Source organism: Epinephelus fuscoguttatus, linkage group LG18, assembly GCF_011397635.1.
Source record: "Epinephelus fuscoguttatus linkage group LG18, E.fuscoguttatus.final_Chr_v1".
NCBI classification, from domain to species: Eukaryota; Metazoa; Chordata; class Actinopteri; order Perciformes; family Serranidae; genus Epinephelus; species Epinephelus fuscoguttatus.
In genome coordinates, this window is record NC_064769.1 from 5,475,333 (window position 1) to 5,492,649 (window position 17,317).

General features: G+C 42.5%; 1 protein-coding gene across 1 annotated transcript in view; it reads left to right on the forward strand.

Moving 5' to 3' along the window:
• The window catches only part of pip5kl1 (phosphatidylinositol-4-phosphate 5-kinase-like 1), a 102,586-nt gene that overhangs the window by 51,672 nt on the left and 33,597 nt on the right, over positions 1–17,317 (forward strand). Inside the window, exons 6-9 of the mRNA XM_049604090.1 lie at positions 876–910; positions 1,010–1,065; positions 1,189–1,301; positions 2,755–2,917. Of these exons, the coding sequence (XP_049460047.1) occupies positions 876–910; positions 1,010–1,065; positions 1,189–1,301; positions 2,755–2,917 (367 nt within the window). The remainder of the gene's footprint in view (positions 1–875; positions 911–1,009; positions 1,066–1,188; positions 1,302–2,754; positions 2,918–17,317) is intronic.

Below are 17,317 nucleotides of genomic sequence, written 5' to 3' on the forward strand. Positions count from 1 at the left end.
CCGTAGGCTGTGACACCTCTCAGTGTGGATGAGCTCCCCATAGGTGGTTCTTTCCTCACCTGGTTCCTCAGTGCCCAGCCATGTTACTGACTATATTGACTGTGTGTGTGTGTGTGTGTGTGTGTGTGTTTATATGTGGGGGTGGGAGGAGCGGGTTTTCAATATGTATGCCATATTTTTGTTGTAAGTTTTTATTCTGTCAAACACTTTGTGCTGCATTTTTAATGTATGTAAAGTGCTACACAAATAAAGTTTGATTTGATTTAGAATGGGACAGTGTGCCAGCGTTGCTCTGCAGTTGTAGAGGATGTGAATGGAAACATGTCCAACATATAGGCTACTAACATCACCCAGATGTACTGATCACTGGGACGAGGAAAAAACAAACTGAAGGCCAACTGCTTATCCGCGCTGCAGCCTTAGGACACAAAAGCAGAATGAGATTTGTTGTAGATGTTGCAGGTGCACTGAACATGATAACGCACAGTACGGCATGATGGCATGATCCAGATGTTCCTATCACCGGTACCCTTCTATTACGTAGTCTGTAATTGTATATATTTCTTTGGTGGTGCACTGGTGGAAGTGAAGCGGTGTGGATCAGTGTAGATGAATGAAAAATGAAAACAATAAACAGTTTATTTTGGGTGGTAACGTGTTGCGTGTCATTGTAAATGTAATAATATTACCCGAAATCCTGTTGGTAATGCGTTATAATATTTTATTCCTGATAAAATGTAATACTGTAATGTTTTTCTTTTGTCAATACGTCATCCCCAACACTGCTACTGTGTCTGCTGTATGTATAAATAGTCAATTATAATATGTTGGATAATATGTTGCATTGGACTGAGTTTTTTCTCACTCTTTCCAAGGTGTTCACAGGATCAAAATCCCACACAGGCGGAAGGTACAAATCAAATGTTATTACTGTTCCAGTTGACATTATAATTTATAGATGTTACAAAGCATTGTAAAACACATGTCCTTTTTCACTTGTCCTTTGCAGAAATACTTCATTGTTATGCAAAGTGTGTTTTATCCTGATGATCGCATCAATGCCAGGTATGTTTGATTTGCTTACCCCTTGAAATACAAAGGATGAGCAGTATGTTGGTATGATTTTAAAATGACAGAAGTAGACAGTGCAGCCTCTCTGTGTTGTTTGATGCGTGTTTTGTGTTGCAGGTACGACATAAAGGGCTGTGAGGTGAGTCGCTGGACAGAGCCTGCACCAGAAGGAAGCCAGATTATTGTGGTTCTCAAAGATCTCAACTTTGAGGGCCAGTACATCACTCTGGGTAAGGAAACAGAATGTGATTTTTATTTGTGCTGTGAGTCATATGAAGCTGTGTACTAGTAAGGGTAGCATAATTGCCCCCCTCAGGCCAATCAGTATATTGTTTCACACTGGGCCAGAATAAATTCTTCTATCTCAACATGTCAGAACATCTCATTCACATAAAAAACAATGCTGATGTTTTGTGTAAATGCCAGTGGTAACATCTTTAAAGGGCCAGTGTGCAAAATGGGTTGAAAACAGTGACATCAGTGGTCAAATTCTAGATTGCAGGGCTCACTCGCTCACCCCTCCCGTTGGGTAAATGACGGTGGCCTCGTAGGGACAAAAAGCCTTGCGCACGAGTTTTTCAGGAGTAGGTCTATCTAGTGATGGGGTGAATATTTATTTAGAAATCTAAACCATGTTACGATATTGTAATGAATCCCTCATGAGCAGGAGACCAGAGGAGTGTTCAGGAAAAAGGCCCGTTTATTTGAGCACTCCAAAAACTCCGGTAAGACTCCAGGGGGTAAAAGACTCCGTCCCAAACTCTGACTCTTCTAGCGCAACAGACACACTCCATACACACATACTCGTTTACCATACTGAGTGGGGACCAATCTCCAGCCTGCACACTGACTGACAGCGTAGCCGGTAAACAGAGCTCAGCTGTTTATTTAGCCTAGCAATATCTCCGGACTATAGTAGCTGCAATGGACGACTTTGAACGCGATTTTTAAGATTCTTGTAGCGGACGCAGACCCAGAGCCATACGTGTTTGAGCCAGAGCATACAGATGAGGAACTCCATGTGTTTGATGCTGAGCGGGCGAGAAGAGAGGCTGAATGCACAGAATGGGATTCGGTGTTACTGCTGCCATTGTTGGGGAGATATATCATCAGGAGGAAAAGCACCGCAGAGAGTGCATCACAAGGAGTGAAGTTGCGTCTTCTTTTCCTCACAGATGATGGTTCGGGTTCATTCTCTCCTGTTGCGTGGTAAGTGTGGTCCATTCACAAACTTTATAACTAAAAAAACTTTTCACTACTCTCTATCGACGAACTACTAACACTCTCTGCTGTTTCCTCCTCCTTCTTCCTTCCTTCCGCTGTCTTCGTTGGTTTATTTATACACGCGAAACGTGTTCTCTGGCTGGCTGGACTGTCCGCTCGGTCTGCCGTACATACATGGCGGCGCAAGATGGCGATCTCTCTAAAGCAAGGCCCTTGCTATATATATATATATAAAAGCATAATTATAAGGCTACGAAAACCAAACAAATTTTATTGTGTACACTTGTGTACACTTGTATAAATATATTAATGGGCAGAATATTCAGATCCAGATTCAGATTGACAATAAACCATGCCAAATATTACACACTGGCCCTTTAACGTGAATATATGTGTTTGCTGTATATCTCTGTACAGCAGTGATTTAGTTGTGATGTTATGTGGTGTGTATGTGTGCAGACCAGCAGCGTCCCTGGCTGCTACGGCAGGTGGAGATTGACACAAACTTCCTTCGGAGGCTTAATGTGTTGGACTACAGCCTCCTCCTGGCTCATCAGCCCTTACACAATGATGAACGCCACCCGAGTCTCTCCTTCGCCACTCTCATCATGAGAACAAAAAAGTCAGTGTCTACATACTGTTCATGTTTTATACCTTCACACTATGAGAATCCCCTCTTATCAAGTGTCTATACCAAATTTTGAACTACAGATCTTTTAAGAATGTATAGCTTATAAGTAATGTTTCAGAGAGCAGAGAGAATGTGTGTTTCAAGATTTACATCACTCATTTATGGAGAAAAAACACCTATCATTACACAATATCATGTCCTGTTTTACCTAGGACATGAAAACATAACAACCATAATGATTTAAATACATTTTATTGAAACTGAAAATAGCAAGAACATTCTGGAACTGTGAGGTTTGTTATATAACCTTATACAGTGGCATGCAAAAGTTTGGGCACCCCTGGTCAAATTTTTTTTTACTGTGAGCTAGCAGCACTGTAACCATTGGCTAATGGCGGACAGGTAGCAAGCACGGTGTGATTAGCTCCTACAACCTACCAAACTTTAGCCTTTGCTACCTCCTTCAAACCCACTAATTTCAACTTCCACATTGCCTAGTGGGAAACATTGCTTCTGCGAACTTCTGGTGAACCTACACTGAAACATGCCTCCCAAAAACATGTCGAAAGGCAAAACTGAACCAGCACCTGAACAGGTGATAACACCGGCACCAGTTGAAGACAGCAGTGCTCTGACTCTGGCATCCATTGCCGGTCTCCTAGAAGAAAACCGGCAGGCCCTCGTAGCTGACTTTAAAGGAACCATGGCGAAGCTTGAGAATAAACTAAACCGCATTCACTCCACAGCTGTGGACCACTCGGTGAAGATTGGCAACCTGGAGAAGAACGGCAATGAACAGGACTCACGCCTGACTACTCTTGAAGCTACCTGTGCTAAGCTAAGTGCTAGCAACGCCAAACTATCCACTAAAGTCATAGACCTAAAAGCCCCCAGTCGGCGTAACAACATCAGAGTGCTTGGCTTACTAGAATCCATTGAGGAAGAGCAGCAACCGACTATCTTCTTCGCCAAAATGCTAGCTGAGGTGCTTGGTGATGCCCTGGACTCTCCACCTAAATGCGATAGGGTCCATCAAACCCTGTCTGCCAAACCCCAGCCTGGGCAGAGACCTAGGCCGGTCATTATCCGGCTCCTCAAGTTCCAGGTTAAGGATAAAATCATCCGTGAAGCCCGGCCCAAGAGGGCACGTTGAAGTTCCAGTCCCACTCTATCTCCATCTACGAGGATTATCCACCTGAAATCGTGGAGTAATGCAAGGAATAGACTGAGGTGATGCTGCAGCTGTTTAAACTGGGACAAAGGCCATCCCTGCTTTCCCCTACCAGGCTCTTCATCACACCAAGGGAAGGACGTAGGAAAAGTCTCTCGTCAGTGGCAGAGGCTAAGAAGTATTCAACACTGAATGCGCCTTCTTAAACGTGGATATTGCTGATGAACTATTTTTGAACTATTGAACTATTTCCGTTCGGGACAGTTGAACCCACCGCATTGGAGTGGAGCGCTGTCCTCAGTCCCCGTGCGGTGCTGCTAGGTTTACGAACTAGGCTACTGCAACTTCTCCTTTTCTCTTTCTTTTTTTGGCTCTATGACCAAGCGATTCTCCTCCTCAGTTGCTTTATTACTTATCAATGAACCACGCAAACTGTCCTAAAACAGCCCAGAGGACACCCCTGACTTTTTTGCGTATCAACAACTCTCCTTATAGGTTGTGGGATTATGAATTAATCTGCTCGAATGGGACTAGAAAACCTGTGTATGTACGATCAGTGTGTGGTCTTGTCTGTTGTGCTTGTGTGTGTGTCTGTGGGCAAGCTTGGCTACGCCTCTGTGTGTGTGTGTTTTTGTGTCCACTTGTCGACGTCTATGTGTATGTTTATGTCCTTGCCTGTATAAGCGTTTCACAAAAATTCCGAATATTGACTCGCATCCATATGGTTTACGTTGACATAGATGGAAATGGAGATGATACCCGATGCTGTATTCACAATAGTAGTAACATAAACTGCAAGCAATATGACCCAGAACAACTCAAATGCCTAGATGCTTGTCATGATTTATCCTTGATGCATATTAACATCAGAAGTCTAAACAATACCTTGGGCTGGGCAGACGAGGAGGAGTGTGTGTGTGAGAGGTGGCAGACCAGACCAAGACTGGATGGCAGCGTGAGACTGCGAGACCACTGTGAGATTTTGAGATTCAACATGGCGGTGCCTAGCTGCTAGATTAGATATCAACAAACTAGCCAAACAAATATAATTATCCAACGGGTGACAACTCCAGCCTGCGCCATCAGCCAGAGTGGAGGACCTAGAAGAGTTTATCGATCACTACTACTACGAGTGCATCATAGAGGGTCCTGCCGACAACCCCAATAAGAGGAAGAAGATCGACTCCGCTACCGATACACAAGACTTATTATCCTCCGAATTTAGTGTCTTGGAATCCATTAACAAGAAGCTAGAAGTGCTCAGTATGCTCCACCAGGAGATAAAAGACCTGAAGGTAAGCTTGGAGTTCACTTACCAGCAGATTAGCAACAACAACATTAGCAGCAAAACAACGCTGAACTCCGTTCCACCTTAGCGACGGTCACTTCAGATGTAGATCTCCTCAAAAAGGAAAATAAACTCCTGAAGGAAACTGTCCTCGACGTGCAGTCCAGAAGCATGAGAGACAATTTAATCATTTCTGGCATCCCGGAGAGCACACCAGACAACCCAGAAGTCCAGGTGAAAAAGTTCATGGTGACGGCCCTCAAGATCCCGAGGGAGACTGTCAACAGCATCACCTTTCACCGTGTCCACAGGCTCGGACCCCAAGGAGGTCAGCGTCCTCGTCCGATCATCGCCAAATTCGAACATTATCAGCAGAAAATGCTCGTTAGGAGTAAAGGACGAGAGCTAAAAGGCACTTCGTTCGGTATGAACGATCAGTTCCCCGGGGAAATCAACGAGAGGTGGAAAGTGTTATATCCCATTCTAAAAGAGCACAGGCAGAGGGGAAATAGGACCTCTCTTGTGGTCGACAAATTATACATAGATGGGCAGCTGTTCCGGCACTCTACCACCACCCCATGGCTCTTCGAAGTGAGATAAGTGCCCCTAAAACCACAAAACAAAGTAGAACCATAGCTTAATTGTATCATAAAAAGAATAAAAAAAAAGACCAAAAGATGTGTGTCGGGCGGTGGGTGGGCGGGCCCTCCTGCCCCGCCCGTCTGGGGTGTGTCTCTGGCTCTCTGGGGGTGCTGGCCATTGCCGCCCCAGGTCCTTGGGCCTGCGTGGTGTCCTGCGGCCTCTGCGGCTCCCTGGGCGTGGGGTCTGGGTGCTCCTGCGGTCTTGGGGTGCCATACCGCCCGCCTTCCCCCGCAGGGCCGGCCCTGGACCCTGGTGATGGTTTTCATAAACACATTGGGAGGGTTCAAATACACGCAACCATGTTCGATACTTCAGCTCCGTGACGCATCGCAAAGAACTGATGGGATCACTTAAAAGGGGCCCACTTGCTTCTCGAACCTACCACACTGTGCTGGCAACTCTTCTCCACAATCGGGCTTTCCTCCTCCACCAGGACTCTCACATTTTTGGTGTTTAGTATAGACTTCTCTTTTGTTTTTGTTTTTCAGTACAGTATAGTAGACATGTATATGTTTATTTTTGATAATCTGTATGGAGCACAACCACCTCAAGGCCACAATACATCAGCTACACTGCCTGTTTCTCCTCTGTTTTTTTGTTTGTTTGTTTGTTTGTTTTTTCTTCCTTCTTCTCTGCATGCACTGTCGCTATATAACTCAGGACTTAAGCACCTGCCTCTCAATCCCCCCTGCTTGTTCCTTACTTTCCCCTTGACACACTTTGGTGTATCACGGCCCTCTCTGGCTCATATTAGGAAGTTAGGAAGGCTGATTGGCTAGTCTCCAGGGAGGGTGGGTGATGGTCACAATCATGCACAGTGTGGGTATAAAATACTTGACTGCAAGATTAACAGTGCATCGGTCTTCATAAGAAGCTTACACCCTTTTGTGGCGCTAAGCTACGAAGACCAATGCAGACAGGTAGGAAAAAAAAGAAGAAAAAAAAAAGTCTAAACAATACACATCATACTGAGCTCATTTCTTTCCTTTCTATCTCAGGATGTGATTTTGATATCATTGGTTGTACTGAAACATGGATTAGCAATACGTCACATCTTGATACTTTGAACCTTGATGGATATAAACTTTACCACAAAGATAGTTTGGGTCAAAAAGGTGATGGGGTATGTCTTTATGTAAAGGCCAGACTCCTGGTAACTGTTTGCGACGAACTTGTCATTAATGATGATAGCTCTGACTCTCTTTTTATAAAGATTGACATTGGAAATAGAAAAAATCTCAAGGTTGGAATAATCTATTGTCCACCTGATTTTAATTTAGATGTGTTTAGAGATAAACTTGAGGAAACCCTTTATGCTATAAACCAATCTAACAAAAATTGTATCATGTTAGGAGACTACAATATAGACATTTCTGAGGACGACGGTCACAAACAAGACTTCTTAAATACTCTGCACTCCTTTTCCTTTTTTCCCAACCATAAATATTCCTACTAGAGTTACACCCTCCTCTCAGTCTATAATTGACAACATTGTCACAAACATTCAGAAAACAAAGCTAGAGTCTGGTGTTGTCCCTGTTGATATATCTGACCACTATCCCATTGTGCTGTTTCTCAACACGGGTTGCAAACATACATCATCTCATACAAAAATCAAAACAAGAATTATAAATGATAGAACTCTGAAACAATTATGTGAATGTATGGGGAGCAGGACATGGATTGATGTCTATGAGGCTAATGATCCTGACACTGCTTATGACAGCCTCATCAGTGGAATATCAGACTCAATCCAACGTACTATCCCTGAGAGGATTGTAATGAGCAGCAATAGTGATCAAAATCCATGGCTCACGAAGGGGATTTTAAATTCTATTAAATCTAAAAATAAGTTATACAGTATAAGCAGTACATTAAAAATCCTAGTGCAACTAATAAAGATAGATATACAGTACAGGCCAAAAGTTTGGACACACCTTCTCATTCAATGCGTTTTCTTTATTTTCATGACTATTTACATTGTAGATTCTCACTGAAGGCATCAAAACTATGAATGAACACATGTGGAGTTATGTACTTAACAAAAAAAGGTGAAATAACTGAAAACATGTTTTATATTCTAGTTTCTTCAAAATAGCCACCCTTTGCTCTGATTACTGCTTTGCACACTCTTGGCATTCTCTCCATGAGCTTCAAGAGGTAGTCACCTGAAATGGTTTCCACTTCACAGGTGTGCCTTATCAGGGTTAATTAGTGGAATTTCTTGCTTTATCAATGGGGTTGGGACCATCAGTTGTGTTGTGCAGAAGTCAGGTTAATACACAGCCGACAGCCCTATTGGACAACTGTTAAAATTCATATTATGGCAAGAACCAATCAGCTAACTAAAGAAAAACGAGTGGCCATCATTACTTTAAGAAATGAAGGTCAGTCAGTCTGGAAAATTGCAAAAACTTTAAATGTGTCCCCAAGTGGAGTCGCAAAAACCATCAAGCGCTACAACGAAACTGGCACACATGAGGACTGACCCAGGAAAGGAAGACCAAGAGTCACCTCTGCTTCTGAGGATAAGTTCATCCGAGTCACCAGCCTCAGAAATCGCAAGTTAACAGCAGCTCAGATCAGAGACCAGATGAATGCCACACAGAGTTCTAGCAGCAGACCCATCTCTAGAACAACTGTTAAGAGGAGACTGCGAATCAGGCCTTCATGGTCAAATAGCTGCTAGGAAACCACTGCTAAGGAGAGGCAACAAGCAGAAGAGATTTGTTTGGGCCAAGAAACACAAGGAATGGACATTAGACCAGTGGAAATCTGTGCTTTGGTCTGATGAGTCCAAATTTGAGATCTTTGGTTCCAATCGCCGTGTCTTTGTGAGATGCAGAAAAGGTGAACGGATGGATTCCACATGCCTGGTTCCCACTGTGAAGCATGGAGGAGGAGGTGTGATGGTGTGGGGGTGTTTTGCTGGTGACACTGTTGGGGATTTATTCAAAATTGAAGGCACACTGAACCAGCATGGCTACCACAGCATCCTGCAGCGACATGCCATCCCATCCGGTTTGCGTTTAGTTGTACGATCATTTATTTTTCAACAGGACAATGACCCCAAACACACCTCCAGGCTGTGTAAGGGCTATTTGACCAAGAAGGAGAGTGATGGAGTGCTGCGGCAGATGACCTGGCCTCCACAGTCACCGGACCTGAACCCAGTCGAGATGGTTTGGGGTGAGCTGGACCGCAGAGTGAAGGCAAAGGGGCCAACAAGTGCTAAACACCTCTGGGAACTCCTTCAAGACTGTTGGAAAACCATTTCAGGTGACTACCTCTTGAAGCTCATGGAGAGAATGCCAAGAGTGTGCAAAGCAGTAATCAGAGCAAAGGGTGGCGATTTTGAAGAAACTAGAATATAAAACATGTTTTCAGTTATTTCACCTTTTTTTGTTAAGTACATAACTCCACATGTGTTCATTCATAGTTTTGATGCCTTCAGTGAGAATCTACAATGAAAATAGTCATGAAAATAAAGAAAACGCATTGAATGAGAAGGTGTGTCCAAACTTTTGGCCTGTACTGTAACAGGTATAGAAATAAATGCAAATATTACTCAGAACATATAACAGCAGCCTAGGGTGACTCTAAAAGGACATGGTCTATATTAAATCAAGTACTAAATAGAAACCAAAAATCAAAGGTGCTCCCTGATGTAACAAATATTAGTGAAGTTGAATTTGCCAAGAATTTTAATGAGTACTTTGCTTCCATTGGTGAAAATCTAGCCAAAGAAATAATTCCTCCTCCGGGTGTTTCCTGTATTCAATATTTTACAGGTAATTACCCCCCCAAAAAAACTAAAAAAGAAAAAAAAAACAACTAACCCCTAAGCCCTAACCCTAAACCTAAATAAAAAGTTCACATACAGTTGATGCAGATGGGATATGTAGCAAAAATGTCAAAGCCATAGCACACATAATTGTCAAACCCCTTGCACCCTGCATAAATTTATCGTTATTACATGGTATTGTCCCAAAAATGTCAAAAAAGCTAGAATCATACCAATATTTAAATCTAAAGATAAAAATAATTTATGTAATTACCGCCCTATATCTGTTTTACCTACTCTCCCAAAGGTATATGAGAGAGGAGTGTACAACAGACTAAGTAATTACCTGGACAAATTGAATATTCTCTGCAAAACACAGTACAGATTTAGAAAAAGGAGTACCACATGTATGGCCATACTAGACCTAAAAGAGAAAATAAATGATGCTATTGAAGAGGGAGATTATGGGATTGGTGTTTTCCTGAACCTATCAAAGGCCTTCTACACCTTAGATCCCAACATTCTGTTAACTAAGTTACAAAATGGTATCAGAGGTTTGGCGCTTGACTAGTTTTCAAGTTACTTGCAGAACAGACAACAATTTGTAAATATAAATAATCATAACTTGTGCCATAGGGACATCAAATATGGGGTGCCCCAGGACTCAATTTTGGGGCCTTTGCTCTTTATTATGTATATAAATGATTTCATAAACTGCTCACCTATATTATACAAAGTAATCTTTGCGGACGATATAAATTTGTTTCTTTCCCATAAAAATCTACATGAACTGTGAGAATTATTAAATAATGAATTGTTAAAAGTTGATTCTTGGTTCCGTTGCAACAAGTTATCACTTTATATCACTAAAACAAATTATATTTTGTTCAGCTCCAATAAAAACATACCATCCAATCATCTCAATATTGAGATAAGGGGGAAAGAAATAAAAAGAGTATACACCACAAAATTCCTGGGGGTCCTCATAGATGAGTCTCTTAGTTCCAAACGGCACATACAGTATTTAGTAACAAAACCCTGCAAAAGAAAATCATAAGAGCCATGTCTTGGTCCAGGTTTGATGCCCCTTCACGCCCTCTGTTCCAGTGCTATGATCTTAATAGACTTGCAGAGTTGAACTACTATCAAAACGCAAAATGGGGCCCTAGATCTGTTTTTGAATTTGGCCGGAGTACACAAACAAGAGGCCAGATGGGGTTAAAGTTCATGAAACTAAATAGCTTCTTTGGGAGTCCTGATTCATGCACATCTTGATGAAGTCCTGAAGACCTAAGTGTATTTATTTTGTGTGTGTGAATAAAACCATTCATTCATTCATTCATTCATTCGGTAGTTAAGTAAGCACAAGATGAACTGATTTCCGAAAGCGATGAAGTTAAACATGACACATTTCTTCAAAATGTTAAGCAAGATTACTTTTTAATTTCAATACTTTACAGTTTCAAAATAACAAACAAGGAAAAGGGCCTGAAGCAAAGGTGTGGGCACCCTGTATGGTCAGTGCTTAGTAACGCCCCCCCACTGTGGCAAGTATTACAGCTTCTAAATGGTTTTTGTAGCTAGCTAGGAGTCTTTCAATTCTTGTTTGGAGGATTTTCACCAATTATTCCTGCAAAAGGCTTACAGCTCTGACATTCTTGGGCCATCCTGTATGCACTGCTCTTTGAAGGTCTATCCACAGATTTTTAATGATGTTTAGGTCGGGGGACTGTGAGGGCCATGGCAAAAACCTTTTAGCTTGCACCTCTTGATGTAGTCTATTGTGGATTTGAAGTTGTGTTTATGATGATTATCTTGTTGTAGAAGCCATCCTATCTTCATCTTCAGCCTTTTTACAGATGGTGTGATGATTGGCTGGAATTTAATGAATTCATTCTTCCCTCTACCTGTGAAATGTTCCCTGTGCCACTGGCTGCAACACAAGCACAAAGCATGATCGATCCACCCTGTGTTTAACAGTTGGACAGGTGTTTTTTCCATGAAATTCTACACCCTTTTTTCCCCAAACATACCTTTGCTCATTGCTTCCAAAAAGTTCTGTTTTAACTTCATCAGTCCACAGGACTTGTTTCCAAAAAGCATCATTAAGATGTTTCTTTGCAAACTTCTGACACTGAATTTTAGGACACAGGAAAGGTTTTTCTTTAGTGTAGTAGCGCAGAGATTAGCTAGCTACTTATAGAGGAATAGCTTAATAGATACAATGGTGCAGAAGGCAAGAATACCAGGTTTTGCAGGGTGTTTAGAGCATACTAGCATGATCTGGCACCAGATTCAGGCAGCGAAGATTAAGAAAATGGACCTGCATGTAATATTTTTAGATCTTGCAAATGCATTTGGTTCAGTACCACATAGCCTCATTTGGAGTGCGTTTGACTACTTCAAAGTGCCACAGGTAGTTGTTAACTTAGTGAAGGCATATTTTCAGGATATTAGGTTGTGTCTAAGTACGGCAGGTTTCACAACAGGTTGACAGAGGCTAGAAATAGGCATCATGGCAGGGTGTACAATTTCTCCATTAGCATTTACTATGGCGATGGAAGTAATCATCAGGGCTTCTAAGTGGGTGGTAGGTCGGGAGAGATGACAGAACGGGTTGCATCTTCCACCAGTTAGGGCTTACATGGATGACATGACACTGGTGACCACAACAATGCCATGTACAAAGAGGCTACTAGAGAAGGTAAATAAGAACCTCAAGTGGGCCAGCATGAAGATCAAACCTAGTAAGTCTAGAAGCATCTCGATCCGTAGAGGGAAGTTAAGTGATAGGAAGTTTGTCATAGATGATGAGGAAATCCCAACAATTAGGGAAAAGTCAGTAAAGAGCTTAGGTAGGTGGTACAGTTGAATGAGTTGAATGATGAGGAACAGGTGGTCAAATTTAGAAAAGATGTGGCTGAAGGATTGGATTGAATAGATAAATCAGAACTTCCAGGAAAGTTGAAGTTGTGGTGTTTGCAGTTTGGGCTATATCCTAGGTTAATGTGGCCATTGTCAGTTTATGAAATCCCAATATCCGTTGTGGAGAGAATTGAAAGGTCGGTTAGCTCCTATATTAGGAAGTGGTTGGGGGCTCCTAGGTGCCTAAGTAGTGTTGCATTGTATGGAAAAGGGATACTTCAGCTACCAGTATCTAGTTTAACAGAGGAATTTAAATGTACCAAGGTCAGGACAGAGCTCTTGTTATCTGGGAGTAAGGACGTGGTAGTTAGGAGTGTGTTTCCAAATCCAACCAAGAGGAAGAAGTGGAACCCAAGGTCGGCCGTTCAGGAGGCAGAGGCAGCTCTTAGGCATGCAGAGATTGTAGGTAATGTTCAGTTTTCGCCGGGGAGGCCTGGGACTGGACTCAGGCAAACTGGTATGGAATAAAGCAGGTCTCAAAGATAAAAGAAAGCTAGTCGTGGAAGAGATACGTAGACAGGAGGAGATATTAAGGGGTGCAATGTAGTGGCCCAGGCTAAGCAGGGACAGTGGTTGAATTGGGAAAGTGTAGAGAAGAGGAAGCTTAGTTGGAGGGACCTGTGGAGTATGGAGGAGAATCGTATTAGATTCCTGGTAGGGGCTACATACGATGTGTTACCAACCCCCCAGAACCTAAAACTGTTGGTAAATGGGGACCCATTTACCAACAGGCCCATTTACAGGCTGTAAAGTTAGCTTGTCACAAGGCCGATATACATGGCGACATAACCAGGTGTTGAAATGTTTAGCTGCAGGCATCAAAGGGAAACAAAGACAGGTGAATTCAGAAGGTGTTAAGGATAGGAGTTTAGCAATTCAGTTTGTCTGTGAGGGGGAGAAATACAGAAGGGATAAGTTAGTAAGGAGGCAAGGGTGTGGCCGCCTTGAAGGTGCTTGTGATTGGGAAATGCAAGTAGATTTAGGGGGAAAGCTTGTTGTTCCCCAGGAAATAGTTTGTACTAAGCAGAGGCCTGACATAGTGTTGTGGTCAGTGAGTCAACGGATAGTTTATTTCATTGAGCTGACAGTTCCTTGGGAAGACTCAGTGGAAGAAGCCTATGAAAGAAAAAAGCTTAGATATGCAGACTTAGGAGCAGAAGCTGAGCAGCGAGGATGGAAAACTAGGATTTGTCCAGTGGAAGTGGGGTGTAGGGGATTCATAGCAAAATCAGCTATCTCGCTCCTGGGGGAACCCGGAGTGCGGGGACAGAGTTTGAGGAAGACAGTGAAGGAAATGTCAGATGAAGCAGGTAGAGCAAGCCAATGGATCTGGGTGAGAAGAAATAATGTCAGTTGGGGGCCAGCAGGGGGAACTACTAAGCAGAGTACATAACTCCTTGAGATCAGGTGGAGAGATCCACTTCCTCTCAGGAGGAAATCCAGGAAGAGGAAGGTTATTTAAGTGTGGGAGTGGCCTATTTGAATCCCTTTAGTTTGAGACCATGCTGCAAGGTGAGTGTGTTTGCTGATCCTGTGAGTTCTATCTCCTTTAACTTTAGCTTAAATTGGAGTTATGCTATGTAGCGTGTGAGACAGAGTATGGTGAATGTGCTGGGAAAGGTAGTATCAGCACTGTTTCTACCTGGAACTCGCATGTACGGGGCCTGGGTGTGGTTGAAGGTGGCAGTGCTGTTTGGGCTGAGAAAGCCATGCGTAAGTAAGGTAAAGGAGGTTATTGGGTTGGTGCGGGTAGCAGTGAGACCTGGCATTAGGGGAGTGTCTCTGGGACGCCAGAGATCACTGTTTAGCCTCCTGGAGGTGTCGTGGGACCAACTAGATGAAACACTGGTGAAAGGGGGTTCCCACCTGATGACCCCAAAGACATGTTAGTTATCACTGCTCACTGGTCTGTATAGTTCAGCCTTGCCATAATAGCTTATCATAGGGCTTAGGAGGTTTTTCACTGAGTGCTGATCCTTTCTCTGGAGCACAAACTTCTTGTGTTTATTTAAATTAAATTTTCTTCTGATGCCTCTTCTATGAAGGTCATATTTGTACAGGTGTTGCTACACAGCAGAACAGTGCACCACCATTCCAGAGTCTGCTAAATCTTCCTGCAGGTCTTTGCAGTCAAACAGGGGTTTTGATTTGCCTTTCTAACTATCTTAAGAGCAGCTTTCTCAGAAAGTTTTCCTGGTCTTCCAGACTTCAACTTGACCTCCACAGTTCCTGTTAACTGCCATTTCTCAGTTACATTACAAACAGAGGAAACAGCTACCTGAAAACACTTTACTATCTTCTTAAACCTTCTCCTGCTTTATGGGCATCAGTTATTTTAGTTTTCAGAGTGCCAGGCAGCTTTTTAGAGGAGCCCATGGCTGCTGATTGTTGGGACGAGGTTTCAGGAATCAGAGTATATACAAAGGTTTGAAATTTGTATTGCCTGGCCTTTCCTAATAATTATTGTGAACAAGCCAGAGCCCTAACAAGCTAATTAAGGTCCAAGACCCTGGTAAAATTTGTCTAAGAGCTCAAATGTTTTGGAGTGCCCAAATTTTTGCATGGTTCTCATTTCCTTTTACACTCTAAAATTGTAAAAAAAACAAAACATCAGTTTATTTTCTACTCACTTAACTATTCACAGTAAACAAAATTTCGATCAGGGATGCCCAAACACTGTAAAAACATGCCACTGTATATGGCAAACAAACTGCACTTGTATAGCTCTGTCTCGTCTTCCAACCACTCAAAGTGCTTTTACACTACATGTCACATTCACCTATTCACACACACATTTGCACTCGGTGGACAAGGTTACCATACAGGGTGCCACCTGCTGCTCAGTAACCATTCACTTACATACCAATGGAACAACCATCAGGAGTAATTTGGGGGTCATTATCTTGGCCAAGGATACTGCGACATGTGACCTGGAGGAGCCGCAGATCAAATCTCCAATCTTCTGATTAGTGGATTAGTGGCTCTACCTCCTGAGCCCTTTTCTAACCATTTCAACCATCAAACACTCTCCTCACCGCTACAATGTATCATAAAAAATCCTCTTAACTACAATCTAATTATAATTATTCACTAGGAATTCAACATTAACCAACATTTAACCAACAAACAATTGAAAAAATATATATAAGAACTAGCTGCTGAACTAGTCTTTGTATTCAAAGCAGCAGTAGGAAACCTTATTTGTGTGACCCTTGCAGATGCGCTTCCCACGTTTGCAGTGAGCTGTCCCTGTTTTGCAGCCCTGTAGTCACTGAATTGCAGCTCAGGGGCCTCATTTATAAACTCTAAATGTTTGCGTATGTACAGATGAGAAAATGTATGTACACCAAAAAATATTCTGCACGTGGACCAGCCCCATATCCTGCCCTCTACACGCCCACATTCAACCATAAATGGTCAGGGCTGATGCGCAGACATGAGCTGGCTGATCAGTGGTTCTCTAGGGTAAATCACGGCAAGGGCTGAGAGGAAAACCAAGAAAACCAATATTCCTGAAGCAGAAATTGGGGTACTTGTGAAAGTGGCGCACACACATTTCCAGTCCTTTTTGTGCAAAAGCAATGGTTGAAAATAAGAACCCAGGTCTCCTTTATAGTCCTATGACCCCCTGGGTCATAGAACTGGATACAGTTTTGAATGTGGGGCCATTTTCATTCATATGAGAGCTGCTCAGTGGCGCATGAAGCCAAATTGGTTCAACTGCCGTGTTTAATATAACCCTTATGCTCCACTGATTATCAGTACCACTTCTGTATTTTGCAGCCCATAGAGCAAGTGCACTAAAGACTTACAGCCATGGAGTTCTGCTGAGTGCTGCCGTGCGGCTCACTTTTGCTGGCTGAAGGGCTAATTTTGGGTTTAGCCCTCTGCTAACCTGAATGGGGATAAAAAGATTATATGTTCTGGACTTTTCAAATGTTACTGGATGAAATGGATCAAATCGTGGGGGTTGTTTTGGTCAAAAAAATGTATCCATTGATTTACAGATGTCCCTTTTGCCATGTTAAGTCAATGGGAAAAAGTCTTCTTTGGATGTGTCTTTTTTGAAGTGCCACTGATCTAAAATCCATTTTAACAGACAAGTGTCAAATTTGACCCAGATCAGTTTCAGTGAAGAAAAATTCATACCACCTGTACAAAAGTATTTTTAAAGATTTTCATTTTTGCACATTTTTGGTCCCTGTAGGAAAAGTCATTAAATTTCAGGCTAAAAGAATGCCATTTAGGATGTTTTTACTGCTGTCAAATGTCAAAAGATTTGCAAATTTGACCAAAACAGTGTGTAAGGGTAACACTGTTCTCTTGACCCTTCATGAAAGGGTTTCTTAACATTTTGTTACCCTGTTTTTAGTTCCACTGATTTTTTTTTTTCTTTTTTTTTAGATATTTTTTGGGGCATTTTTTAGCCTTTATTTGATAGGATAGGACAGACAAGTGTGAAGGGGGGAGAGAGAGGGAGTGACATGCAGCAAAGGGCCACAGGCTGGAGTCGAACCTGGGCAGCTGTGGCAACAGCCTTGTACATGGGGCGCCTGCTCTACCACTAAGCCACCGACGCCC